This window comes from Stomoxys calcitrans, chromosome 5 (genome assembly GCF_963082655.1).
Source record: "Stomoxys calcitrans chromosome 5, idStoCalc2.1, whole genome shotgun sequence".
NCBI classification, from domain to species: Eukaryota; Metazoa; Arthropoda; class Insecta; order Diptera; family Muscidae; genus Stomoxys; species Stomoxys calcitrans.
In genome coordinates, this window is record NC_081556.1 from 67036552 (window position 1) to 67051621 (window position 15070).

Consider the following 15070-nt stretch of genomic DNA (forward strand, 5'->3'; position numbering starts at 1 on the left):
CGAATATGGTCAAGAAGGAGAAATAGGCTTTATATAATAGGCTTCGGAAGCGGCCGGACCCTTCCCGGTTACCCAAAATCAAAAGTGGGACGATCGGGACAATATGGGTATCAAATGAAAAATATTCGGGAGTAGATTACGAATCTGGCATACAAAATCAGATCGAAGTATAGGCGGTCACCCTACTGCCCGAAAACGCCTCGAATAGGCATATGACCCATCAGATTGATGTATGCAGATGATGTAAAGATATTCAGATCAACGAGAGACTTATGAACAGTGTTATCTTTAGTATGACCTTGATACTCTTTACGAATGGTGCAACCAGAACTTTATGGAACTTAATATTTCCAAATGCAAACGCATATCATTTACAAGAACAACCTCTCTTGAAACTAACTACTTTTTGGGTTTCAATCGAATTAAAGTAGTCTATAGCTTTAAAGACCTTGGACTTATTCTAGACCAACGCTTAAACTTCCGTCAACACATCTCAATGGTTGTAAAAAAAAAAACACGTAGTGCTCTTGACTTCATGAAACGCTGGAGTAAAGAACTTAATGATTTCTCTGTGACGAAAAACTTACATACGTCACTAGTTAGAAGTAATCTCGAGTACGGTTCAGTGGTATGGGATCCGTACTACAATATTCATTCTGATTTGATAGAATCGGTTCAAAAACAATTTCTACTATTTTGTCACCGTCGAAATGGGTGGGACAGAAGTTCATTACCTTCGTATGAGTACCGATTAAATCTTATAAAGCTTCCTACATTAAAAAGTCGTAGAACCATGCTAAACATAACGTTGTTGACTAAATTAATTCATGGCCAAATAGGTTCCTGCTTTCTTTTGAGTCGAATTTTCTTTAACGTTCCTATCAGACCTACCAGATATTTTGATCTTTTAAAATTTTCTTATTATAAAACCAACTATGCCAATAATGATCCTGTGTTATCAATTAAATCAACTGAAAGATATAATAGATTATCTGAGAATCGAGAAAGTTTAAAAAGGAAAATTATATTATTTGTAAATAATACATTTGTAAATATATTGTTATTAGTCTGTAAGGGTATTTATTATCTATAGACTAATTATCTAAACGGCTGAACCGATTTTCTTAAAATTCTCACAGATTGGGTAAGTTTTCTGGAAGGAAGCAAATGCTATTTAATAAATAAAAATTAATGGGGCGGTCCCGCCCCTAACTCCAAAGACCCTTAAATGGGCATATTAGCCAACCATGTCTATGTGGGACTCAAATGAAAGGTATTTGAGAGTAGATTACGAATATGACATTAAAATTAGCGTTCATGTCTAGGTGGCGCTTTTCTTTCCAAAAATAAGTCAAATAGGTTGATTGACCCATTATGAGAATATGGGACTCAAATAAAAAGTATTTGAGAGTAGAAAACGAATTTTAAATCCAATTTTGGAACCAAGTGGTTGGGGTACCCCCTAAGCACCCCCTAAACAGAATTATGTCAATATGGAGCTCATATCAACCGTATTTGAGAGTAAAAAACGAATTTGATTTCTATTTTCAGAGCAAAGTACTGGTGGCCGCCCCAGCCCCAAAACACCTCCAAACGGTTCATATTTACCGACAATAGAAATATGGGGCTCATATTAAATAGATTTGGGAGTGGAGCTCAAATTTGAGGTACCATCCGTCCCCTTAAAAGCATTTCTCAATACCCTAATTTTCAAAAACATCCGATCTCGGAGATTGGTAATGCGATTCGTTTGAAATTTTTTTTGCACTCTCACGTTCAATACAAAACATGGTTTCTATTGATGGGGTCGGGTGCCTCGGGAGCCGTCCAAAACCCGCCAAATGGGTATATAGACCAATCACGACAATATAGCGCCCAAACTAAAGGTTCTTAAGAGAAAAAACAAATTTAATATTCAATTGAAGAATCATGTGTTTTAAACTGTCTTCTGCCGCTCTGCACATACATCGAAGCCAGTCATCGGCTTGCTGTGCGCTCCTACTCATGAAAAGTCAATCTATTCAAGTTATTTGCTAATTGTATTCCCATTTGTGGCCTTAGTGGCCATTGACCTGGACTACCTTGAAAGGCTTCACACTCACCAAACTTATTGATAGCATTTCTCTGGCTCATACAGTCAAGACTTTTACCCTTTCATTCCCCTTTACTCCGGTATGGCACGGCCCCAAATTGATGCGTATTTTGTATGCTTAGGGAAAGCAAAAATTTTTTATTTCCCTATTGGACAACTTACTGTTCATTAAAACCTTGACCCTCGACGGTCTTGCGTTGACACTGCACCATCTCAGGTCGTTGGTGCTGGTCTGTAAGATTTTGTAAACTATTGCGATAATGACATGTTCAGAGAAGGCGCCAATTGCCTCCGTAAACTCTAAGAGCCTTATTCACAAAAAAAAAGTTATAGGTGTGAAGTGGAATTTTGTTATTGAACAGTTGTTGTCTAATAAACCTATTTTAACATTTTGGCTGTTTGTTGATTGATTGATGAATTTGTAGGGTTTGTAAAAATATGACGTTTAGTGTGGTGAATAAATTATGGAGTAGCCCAGGGGCTAGTAAGATTTTTGACAGAAGCAAAGCAAATTTTGACGGTTATAAAGCATAGTTCCATGTAGCTGCTTACACACACAAATTTATTTGTTTATGATTTATTGATGATTTTGTTAAATATATAATATTGTCACATTGCCATTTGAAATTTGATGATAAATGCTACACTGTGGAAAGAAATTGGCAAAACAAAATGTTTTTATTTGAGACATTTCGTCCGCATCAGCAATCATTCGACTTTTACATCTTAATAAAATCATTAATCCAAAGAGACTTTTATCTGTGAACAATGCCCATGTATTTAATTTTTCTTATGCAAGTTTACCAAGCAATTGTTTTTAAGCAAGTCCTGGATAATTTTAAACAAATTTTGATTATTTCAAATAGTTTGGCTTGTTGTTGCTCGGGCAGAAATGACAAACATTTGTATAGTGAGAAAGTTACCGTTTGGCACAGCAAAATATACATTTTTTCTCACCAGTGTTGAAAAACTCCCCCTACGCCATTTTTACATCTCACCATAGGAGATTGCTACCAATTGGCACACCTCTTTGTATTCAAAAACGTTTAACAACAAGCCAGTAGTTAATATAGACTTCTCAACAAATTTTCATTTTGTTTTGGTAACATTTTCAGTTTCCTTAGCAATTATAAATCCGGTTTAAAAAAGAATTGCGAGCTTATGTATTCTCATTTTCAATGCAATAAAGTGTGAAATATACACCACATCCAAATATGGGGTGAGAGAATTCATAACTAAACAAAAAACTTCGACAAATCCATATTTCTCCATAATGGGCTAAGATCCGACGGCTATGCAGGTCATTACATAAAGTCGTTATATTTACCACGTTATTGCTTAAAGACTGGTGTACTTGGGGTCAATCTCCGCATATGGGAGCATAATATTTTCTGTATTTCAATGTATTGGAATGCATCCATGATGTTGGGGAACCAATATATGGGACAAACACATTTGTAAGTGAGACACCCACAAACCATACATCTTATCCACCATGTTTTTCCGTTTTAGTTGTACATTGAAGACTATATTATTAATTTCTACGAACGTCTCAGATATTTTGAGGGCTCAGAACCGCCCTAGAAAACAATTTTTTTAGGTTTTAGGCAATTTTTGATTTATCCAATCACAGTATTTTTTGAATGGCCTCTTATTATGGGATTTAACCAACTGTAATGTCCTGTGATGTGTATTTTTCTCAAAAAATTACTTTTCCTGGACCTCGGGCCTACAAGATATTATCACGTAATACTCTGCGAACAATTCCCACGCTTATGGATGGACAAACACTGTCTCTAATTACAGTCATAGTCAGTTAGAGATTGTGGGTGCTTACATTTACATTAAAATTTTTCTTCGACAGCTTAGTTGTATGCGGCGTACATCATTTTTCATCTCTTGCTTTCACCTTGGCTTTTTGTAATAATGCATTTAATTCGTGCAATTAAAGATTTGTTAAACACACGTCTTTTTACCAATCACATCAATCACACACGTCTTTTTACCAATCACACCAATCACCAATAATAATGCATTTAATTCGTGCAATTAAAGATTTGTTAAACACACGTCTTTTCACAATCAATCTTGATTCAGTGCAAAATAGAATATCAATATCAAAAACTATCAAAGTAATTAATAACTTTTTTAAAAACGATTTTATTTATCAATACCATGTTTGGTAGGTCAAATTTAAGACAATTTTTTTTTATATTTATATGGAAAAACTAGAAAAAATGCTGTTTAATTTCGCACGTTAAAATAATGATATGGGGCGGTCGAATGCAAAAAATTATTCGCTTCAGGGGTAACACATCACCTCTCGATACACACTCCTTTATTTAGTACCATACAATATGTCATATCGAAAATTCTACTAAATAAACAAATAAATGACGATACAAAACTTATGTTACACATATTGTCCTTTGTTCTAACCATTGTTATTATTTTCATTTTATGCAGTCATGGCGGACGGAATTTTCAAGTCGAGAGACATTGGCCTTCGCGCTCAGAAAAAAATACTTTCCCGCATGGCAACAAAAAATATTGCTAAAACATTCATTGATGGTACAACTGCATCACTTTTGGATAACTTATATCGCCTTTGCAAATTACACGTAAGTATTTAGTCTGAACTTTGTATCGAATAAATAAAATTCAAAATTAACCAAAAAGCGTAGAAAGGCTAAAGATACGTTAAATGCACTCGGGGAAATTTGTTAGTAAAAACAGCAAAAACGTTTGCAGTGTCAACTGAAGATCTGCTGAAAATGGGACAGCGGTAATTTTATGCTAAAACAACAAACATTTTCTGCTGTTTTTAGATGGTAAACAGTTATAGGGCACCGTGGCACAGAGGTAGTGATGAGCGGACAAATCCCTGCGCGAGCATCAGAAATTTTCAGCGGTGGTTATCTCCTACTAAGCCTGGCTACATATGTAAGGTATCCTGCCATGTTAAAGGTTCTCTACCACGTGGTGTCACTATGCAGCATGCCGTTCGGCCTCGAAATAAAAAGGAGGCCCCTTATCACTGAGCCTAAACGTTAATCGGTGCAGTCCGATTGATATAAGAGAAGTATCCCCTGTTCCTTAATAGAATGTTCATGGGATATTTAGTTAAGTTTAGTAACCAGTTAAAAATAGCCCTACATACAATTTCATAAATACTGCAAAAACTTTATTTTGTATGTTAATTTTTCAATTTCCTACAGTGGTAATAATATTTATGATTTTAAACTAAAAATATACGACTAAAATTGGAAAAATTTCATATTCAAGCACAGAACATTATTCCGCTATAGAAGTTCAGAAGTTCACAAAATTTGTATGGCTTCATTCAAAAACTGAACAAAATAGATCAAAATCAACAGACTGTTTGCAAATATCAGCAGGCCACATTTTCTAGGTATGTAAGGACGCTCACCCAACAGATTCTGTCTCCTTCCCGCGTTTGCTACCTTTTGTCTCGGCCAATCTCAGGGCATGGGGGGTGTTCCTCCAGAAGAGACAAATCTCGGTCAATTACAAAACGAAACGAAGTTGTAGGCAGCAATAAAATAGAAATATTAACAAACATATCATATAACCTTAATGTTGCTAGGTAAGGATGAAGAAATAAAGGCGAAATACTTTCTTCATCAAATAGGCTTGACCCACCCTACTGTGGAAATTATGGAAATGCAATTCATATCTTTTCAAATACAATTATCACATACATCAGTCAACAAAAATTAATAAAATGGAAAAGTATGAATTATAATAAAATATTTTTTAAATAAAATGTAAGTAAATGAAAATAATATGCAGATAAAGTAGTTGTTAAGTGATTTTTGATCCTCAAAGAAAAATATCCGTAATGCGAAACAGGTACTACCTATTACGATAGATAATTATATTACTGAATATAGCGTTCCAAGCCCCTCGATCTTCTGCGCTCCTACTATAATCTATAATAACACTGAAGTTCGATCTGTGTGGTATTCATTGCTGTCACGAGAAGCTTCGGCTGCGAGCTACCGGTCGCGTCCACAGGTTGCGGATAGTGGAATGCTCCAAAGGGAGTAGCTGCAACGGCTGTCGCGGACTACCAGCGGTATCGAACGAGGAGTCTCAGTGAGACGGGGCGACACCGACTCTTGCACAAATACTGAGTGCCTATGATGCTCGATATGACAAGTCAGGTTATTGACGCTTTCAAATAACCAATGTCCACCCTGTTCCCTTTCCACTTTGGACCGGAACGAGCTTGCTCAACTACAAGAGCCTGACGAGGATCGCCACCTTCACATGAAAATATGGCTACAACAATAACAACCCACAAAACCACCATGATGGCAGGTTTAAATATTTTTCATAAGGGTATTGTAGCCGTAGATAGCTACCAAGTGAATGCTAACAAATGGCTCAAATAGGAAGATTGTGATTAGAGCTCAATCATCACAGGGAAGTGTTGTGTACCCCTTTTTGGCTCTTGGATATGTGTCGGATTTTCAGGTCATTTGAAAAGGACATTTAAAGTTTGTTTGTTATTGGAGCTGCCGCTCTCACTACTGAATGTCCTGAAAAGCCATTGCAATGTCAGGACTTTGACCTTCCGCTGGTCACATGGCGGACTTAAGATTGATTTGTGGGGATGAGAAGGAGTCATAGACGTTTGAGCACCTATTGTGAGACTGCTTTGAAATTGCAAGAATAGGTGCAGGATTATGGCTGCACAAATTTTATTCTTCTGTCTAAATTATCTTCATGCAAAAGTCCTTTCGCCATTCTTGACTACTATTGCTTTTATTTGCATATTGGAGGGAGCTTCTCCAAACCTCCTGGTCGTGGGTGCTGTTGTTGCTGTAGCAGTTTATTGTGTTCTATCTTTCGTCAGCTTGATTCTGTTTAGTGTCAAGACTCAGGAACTCTGCGATTAAGATGATCTGGGTCTGCGTCCACAGTGATCTGGGTCTGAGTCGAGTGGGTCTGGCTGGGCAGTTAAACAGGTGACGTGTACCGTGCGGTCCCTGGTTACAATCGGGAGATACATCTTGCACGTCGGCATCAATCCTTGCTCTGTAGGAGTCGAGGCGGCTTCATCTGCCGGAACGTAATTGAGCCAGAACTACTCTGGTTTACCGGGGGAGGTCAATTTCTTCAGGTGCAATGGGAGGGTGTCGTTCTCCAAGGACTACATTCACCCGGTAGCCATTTACCGCATCTGCTACCGTGTCTGCATGAATGTTGTCTAGACGCCAAGTATTTTGAGACACTTGATGGTCGGAATCATTTCGCCATCGACCATCACAGTCAGCTCAGTATTCACCTCACGTAGTGTAGGTGGATGAAGATTTGGTGGCAGATATCTTCAGATTTCGTGCGGCGAAATATGAGGCAAGTTCGTTGAAGTAGACGTTCAACCTATCGCAGATGTTAACAATGGTTGGGGGCCTGTTGCCATGATTGTACAAACGTCCGCATATGATTTGATCTCTATGCCGTCTGGAGGAGGTGGAATAGAGAATATGTAGAGGTTGAACAGTGCCGGAGATATCACCCCACCTTGGGGAACTCCCTGTTTCACACTTCGGTGCTTCGATTTCTTATCCCTAAATTCTGCAAATGACTGGCGACCACACAGATAATTCGTGACCCAGGGTTTCAAGCCTGGCTGGAGGGACGTGTTGGCGATGTCCTCAAATAATTTGGCTTGGCTGACCGTGTCAAATGCCTTCGATAGGTCCAGAGCCACGAGGACCGTCCTATCACATGGCCTGAGCTGATTGCAGCCACGGCAAATGTGTGCGGTGATGGCATGCAAAGCTGTGGTTGGGCTATGCAGTCTTCGAAATCCATGTTGATGATCGGCGAATGGAAATTCTCCTACAAGGCTCGGGAGGAGTAATGCCTCAATCGTCTTTGCCACTGGTGAGAGAAGGGAGATCGGTCTGTACGACTCCCCAAACTTGGGTCCTTTCCAGGCTTCTGTAGCGGGATCACACTGCCCATTTTCCAGACATCGGGAACTATAAGAGTGTTCAAAGACAGGTTGAGGACAACTCCAGGTGAATCCAGATTCTTCAACATTAATGTAGGCTCTCCTGCTTGTCCTGTCACTCTCGGGATGCACACTAAATTGACGGTTGAATAACCTGGCAAATCTCTTCGGATCATTCACGGTTATTTCGCCAAAAGTGACTGAGGTCCTGTCATCCCGTCTACTTAACAGTAGACTACAGTTTGCCTTCACCGGTGTCCAAGTTACATTGCTCCAAGTGTTCCAGCCACAAATTCCGCTTATGTTCGTTGACTACCCTGTTTATTTGCAGATTCAGCTCGCTGATTTCGGGGTTAGTGGGGTCCATACCACGAATCCCATCACGCTCGTCTACGAGTACCACTGCTTGCGCCGGGAAATTGGGCCGCACTTGTGGTATTCGACCGGCCGATAAAAAACGAGCGGCTGCTGCATTAATGATGTCTTTGAATTTCCTCTCGGCCACTAGCACATCCGCGGGGGGTGGCAGTTCACTGAAGCGGCGATTGGTATACTCTCTGAAGTCAGCCCAATCGGCCTTCTTATGATTGATAAACGTCCGGCGATCAGAGGTTATGAAGTCGGGTGGTCGGTCGATGGTGAGAATTATGGGAGGTGTTCTGACCCCAAAGAGATGACGGCTTGCCAGGATACGTCACTCAGGAGATCAGGGGATGCAATTGAGATGTCTGGCGAGCTGCTGCACCTCCTCGTAATCCTAGTGGGGGCATCCTCATTGTGCAATCTGCTCTGCCAAAGCTATGCCACGCTAGTCGTTACCTAGAAGAGAATGCCAAAAATCAAACTTTATTATTAAATTATGCATTAAAGTCCCCTAGAATTATGGCCAGACAGTAACCCACTTATGTCGGGGTTGTTAGCTTGGCCATTAATCGGGACACTGCTACCAACCGGTATGTACACGTTGTATAGCTCTATCTCGGCAGTACCGGACCTGACTGCTATGCCCATGCACTCCATGTAGGGGTCCCTAGCGCCAGGCGCAGGCAAGATGGGTATATATTCCACGGTACGGTGTATCACGAAGGCCAGTCCCCCACCTCCATTCCTTTAGCGATCCTTACGCAGCACATTGTATCCGTGACAACTGTGCAAGCTGCAGGTGTTGGCCAGCTTTGTCTCCTTGATCGCTGCGACCAATATATCTTTCTGACTCATGGAATCCACAATCTCATCGATCTTGCCACGGAGTCCGTTGCAGTTTAAGTGCAAAAACGATACACTTCCCGGCACTGGCCTGGCAATATTTGGGCTGGGATGCTGCCGGTGCGTATATTGCAGTACAAGAGAAGTCAGGAGGTCACATAGTTCGACGACGACGCTTATGACCCACTGCTGGCAATGTTCGCACAGCACCTTGCGACATAACCAGTAGTACTATACTCCCGTAGTGAAGTGAGGCCAGAGCAAGATCGGAAATGTACCCACTCCATGCACCGGTTACACCTCACCGACACTGACCGATGATGGAGGCGGTTCTGGCAAACCGAACAGAACCGGGGTCTGGGATTCTTTTCAATCCCAGCACGGACCAGAAGCGTTCGGAGAAGGCACTCCGGGATGTGTCTCTCCCATGACGAAAAAAGACGAACACGTACACTGAGGCGGCAGCCCTTGCCGATGAGGGTTCCTTCGGGTCAATCCGGTGCGTACAACCGGCTGCCATGGGATTGCATCCTGGCCGTTTTTCATGCAAGCTGGCTCCTTTTCATTTCTATTTCATTTTAATGTCTGGCATTGTACTAACGTAAATTTTATCAGTGTTATTCTCAATAGGCCTAAGTTCACTGAGTAACACTTATTGCAAATGAGGTTGCTAGACGCGTGCCATTATGTACATTAAGTTTAAAAACCATAACAGCAGCAAACACATTTTATAAATTACTAGCTGACCTGGGCCCGCTCCGCTGCGCCTTCTTTTACTTTGTATGGAACAAAAGTTTCCTTGGAATATTTATTTTCGACAATTAAAGATCTTTTAGTGAAATGCCATGCTATGAAAATAGTACATCGCTTGACTAACAGTTTAACAATATAAGTGCCTTTATCTGAATCCCATATGATCTTTATTGGTCTACGAATTTAAGTTTGGATGTAAGGTGTACTCCATTCTTAAAATACTTCATTTCAGCCCGATATTCTCATGATGTCTGATTTAGTGGTGTTTTAGGGGGAGTGGTGGTCCCCCAGATACTTGGCCCTGAAAAAAATATCAGCATCGTGCTCTTCTCTCAAATACCATTTATTTAAACCCCATATTGCCATTGGCTTAAGAAGAGTTAACAGGATGAGGCGTCCTCCAAACACATGGCCCCAAAATAGGTTATCAAATTCGTTTTCTAATCTCAAATACCTTTCATTTGAGCCACATATTGGCATGGTCGAAAATTTTCTTCCCTTTGGGGGTGTTTTGGGAAAGGGATGATGCCCTAAATACATGGTCCTACATTTGGATATCAAATTCGTATTCTACTCCCAAATACCTTTATTTGAACCCCATATTGCGATGGTCACTAAAAAATTGCTGTTTGTGGGTAATTTAGGTATAAATTCTTGCGAAAATGGGTATCAATTCTTGTTCTACCCCCAATACCTTTCATTTAAGCTCCACATTGACATGGTGGGTAAATATGCCCGATTTAGGGGTTTTTGGCGATCGGGATGGTCCCCCAAACACTAAGCCCGGAAAATATATCAGCAACGTACTCTATTCTCATATATCTATATATCATTTATTTGAACCCCATATTGCCATTGCCCTCAAAATTGGATATCAAATTCACTTTCTAATCTCATTTAAACTCCTTATTACAAAAGTCAGCAAATATGTCCGGTTTGGGCTATTGCCCCTAAAAACTATGAATATTTAGTTCCACTCTCTTTAAGACTCAAATTGTCTTGGTGAGCAAATACGTCCTATTTGGGGGTTGTTATGGTGGTGGGACGTCCGCTAGACAGTTGGCCCCTAATGTTGATATCAGATACGTGGTCTACTCCCACATACCTTTAAGTTGAGGCCCATATTTCCATAGTCGACAATCATGACCGTGATCAGTGAGTTGGCCTTGAAAATATATATCGGATTCGTGTTCCACTTTAAAAACCCTCTTATTTGAGCCTCATATTGCAATAGTCAGAAAATACTCACTTTTGGATGGTGGTGTTGTGGGGGTGGAGTGGCCCCATAGAAACTTTTCCCGAATATTAATATCAAATTCGTGCTTTACTCCCAAAGGCCTTTCATTTGAGTCCTATATTGCTATGGTCGTATGGTACCCCAGAAACGTGGTCCCACATCTGGATATCAGATTCGTATTCTACTCGCAAATACCTTTCATTTGAGTCCCATATTGCCATGGTCGGTAAATATGTCCGTTTTCTTATCCTAAATACCTTTCATTTGAGTCCCATATTGTCGTGATTGGTCTAAATATATGTTTGGAAGGTTTTAGTGTGGGGCAGCCCCCCTAGGTACTCCATCCGAAATTTGGATACCAAATTTTTAGTTTTAGGGTACTATATGAGAGCACACAAAATTTCGCACCACACATCTCCGAGATCTGGCGTTTCTAAAAATTGGGGTAAGGGGGAGGGTCCGTCAAAAAATGTAGTACCCTATTTTCACCATGGTGTCATTATGCACCATCTGTGAAAATTTCAAGAAAATCGGTTCAGCCGTTTCTGAGTCTATAAGGAACACACAAACATACAAACAAACCTACAAACAAAAGATTTATTTTGAAGTTTATATTTTTGTACGGCGAATTACAAAATGAATTGACATATCAGTTTTTCTCAGCTGGGTTGATGCGGCCACCTGATAAATACGCCTTATGAAGAACGTTATTTCTAAATTTTTACAGTATGCTTATATTATTTATTCATTTAATTTACAGACTGGGAACAAAATTAAGGCTGAGAAAATAATCAAAAATATAATAAAAATTGTAATTAAAATTGGAGTTTTACATCGCAATAACCAATTCAACGAGGACGAACTAAAGTACGTCGAAACTTTTAAAAAGAAATTTCAGGTAACACCCAGGCAACAGGCATCTTATTATTTTTTGATAACACATAACACATTATTAATTTCAGAACACACAACTAGCTGTCATATCTTTTCACGAGGTAGACTATAGCTTCGACCTGCCGTATTTACAAAAATCTATATGTGAATCACAAGAGTCGCTGAAATCAATTGTTCAGAAGCATTTAACAGAAAAATCCTTAAATCGTATAGATGAAGTATTTGATTTTTTTAGCGACGTCACATTACTTGAGACTGCCTTTAAACCGGATTCACCATATCGCGAGGTCATGGGTAAAATCGTCGCCGATATCAATACTGCCATGGAAATAGGCGATATATAAAAATAATAAAACAAATTGTACCAAAGAACCATAACACCTATTACCTTCTACCTATAATATTTACACTAAATAATACACAACATATCCAATGTTCCGAACCAGTAATTTTAGAGAATTGGAACTTATCACACAGAAACTGTATTTTTACAGCTGCATTATATTTTCATTACAGAATTATTTGTTAGGTGTCCCTGAAGCTTCGGGGTATAGCATTCCAAAAAAGTTGAGCAGTGATTATATTCCATACATACATTTCAAGTTCTTTTGCGAACTCTATGAAATCTATATTCTGCAAGATTCGATTTTTGAAATGTGGGCAAGTATTTTTATTATATTTAAATTCAAATTGATGTATCGGAGTTCGGAGTGCCAGAAGAATGTATATATTTATATTTACATATTTTTTCTTAAAAATTTCCTTGGGAACAAAAGAAAGTATTCAAAATGTCAGGTTTTATCTATACGGTAGATTTCGAACCCTATTTTGAAGACATTTATATTGAACAATAGTGTTCAATTATTTTATCAATTTATATTTTTTACCTCTTTGAGGAAATTCGTTTAATATTTTGCATTTCTTTTAGCAGTCCAGGATCACAAAGAAGCCCCACTCCCTTGTTCTGAATAAAATTCAATTCTTTTCAATAGACTAGTCCAACGAAAATCTTGGCCAAGAGAATCGCCAATGTACTTAATATTAAATGTTTGTTCAAAACAAACCGTGCGATTTTAATGAACATTCACGCATGATTTCTTTACATACTAAAGAAATATGTACGTATTTTCCGCATATGTATATATCATACCTAAACCAGATGTCTGTCTGTAAAGCATGTTAAAATGCTCCATGGAATATGTTTAATTAGATAAAAATACCTTACCATGCCCTTTAAGTCTTATTCGAAATAATGCATAAAAGTTCTAAAGTAATATATACTGAGCAATTGAGGGAATTGTGTAAGTTTATCTGCATACAATATTTTCTAAGCTTTACATTAATAACATAACATATATACTAATATAGACTAGCTATATAATTCGTGTATTAATTTAAGTAAAAAAAAATTATAATATTTGTACTTTTTCACATGATTGAATGAGAAACCTTTGTACTCGTGTTAAATCCAAAAGCAATTGCACATGATATTTGACCATACCCGTATTTATTTGCATTAAATGTGTTAATCAGTAAATTAAATGTCTTGTTTTATACTTTTAATAAAGGAGAATCGAGCGAATAAAAGTCTACACAGAAAAATTTCACAAATTTGATATGGTATTTGTTTATAAAAAATCTTCAAACAACGTCATTGCTTTCACAATTTTTGACTTAGTTCTCGGAAAGAAATTGATGTTTCAGCCGGTACGTGGCTCCAAATTCTGACAAAATAATGGGCTGTCGTTCAGAATTCAGACGGAATCATGAAACAAACTCTTATAGAATTCACCCATTTTTTTGACTTGTCGAATCGGATTCTGGCCGAATTGAAATAACGCTTTTCACAATTCGGATGTCTTATCCGATCTCATAGTGTAAATTTTTTGGAAGCGTGTTTTGAACTCTTGTCCGCACTGCTGGAAAAATCACATTTCTTCATCTTTAGATCTTTCACACGTGTTTACTGACGTACCATTACTTTTGTTTCAATTTGCTGCCTGTTTTGCAAAGAAATGTTTCAATTTTAAATTCAGTTTTATTTGGTATGTTCCGTGTTATATCTCCAGCATAGATTTAACAAGGCTAGTTTGTATGCATAAAAATTTCACTGTTGTGCAATATTACAATGTAGGTATTTTTAGATAACATTAGTGGTAATTATTTCTATGGGTAAGTAGAGTTGTGCAATTTCGATTTATAGGTTTTTATTTAGATGTAGGTTTTATTTATAGCAGTTTTAGCAAACATGTGCAGCTTTAAGTTTTCAACTTGTTCAATATAATTTACAAATTTCAATGTGCAATACACTGGGACTGTGCAAAAGTAAAGTTAAGTAGACACTTTTACCTTTTTGTGCAAGATTGTTTGATTTGTTGTTCTCTGTATGATTCTTTTACATTTTTTATTTCTTTTAAGGTTGTTCACATTTGCTGTCTTTCCTTGTTATTAGAATTTAGATGTATCTTTCATTGTGTGTTTACTTTGGAAACGGGAGATGCGTTCGCTTTTAATTGTTCACTTGCAATTATTTAGGAGGCAAAATTAATGTCGCTGCCAACCTGTTGACAATGACATTTATGCGTGGCTGAATTAGACATGTACCTATCAGATAACACATGGGTTAAACCTGCATTCATTATAAAACCCGTCTTACACCTTTTAATATGGATCGATTACTAACAAACTGGAAACCCTCAGCCAAACTCCAAATAAAAACACACGTACAAAGACATAACTACATGCTGTCTAACCATGCCTTCTGGCCTGTTATCGCATGGACGGTATTTCAGAGTCAATTACCATCCGGCAGACGCAGCAGCCTCAACTTCTTCAGAGCAAGGATTGATGCCAACGAACAGGATTGGGAGCTGGAATCACACGACACACGCCACTTGTTTAA

General features: G+C 38.5%; 1 protein-coding gene across 2 annotated transcripts in view; it reads left to right on the forward strand.

The window, feature by feature from the left end:
• Window positions 1–13779, forward strand: part of LOC106090841 (tumor necrosis factor alpha-induced protein 8-like protein) — a 35235-nt gene extending 21456 nt beyond the window's left edge. For both annotated transcript variants that reach the window (XM_013257169.2, XM_013257170.2), the window contains 3 exons: window positions 4559–4713; window positions 12035–12172; window positions 12237–13779. In XM_013257169.2, coding sequence (XP_013112623.1) covers window positions 4559–4713; window positions 12035–12172; window positions 12237–12512 — 569 coding nt within the window. In that variant the 3' untranslated portion in view covers window positions 12513–13779. The remainder of the gene's footprint in view (window positions 1–4558; window positions 4714–12034; window positions 12173–12236) is intronic.
• The last annotated feature ends 1291 nt before the right edge of the window (window positions 13780–15070 follow it).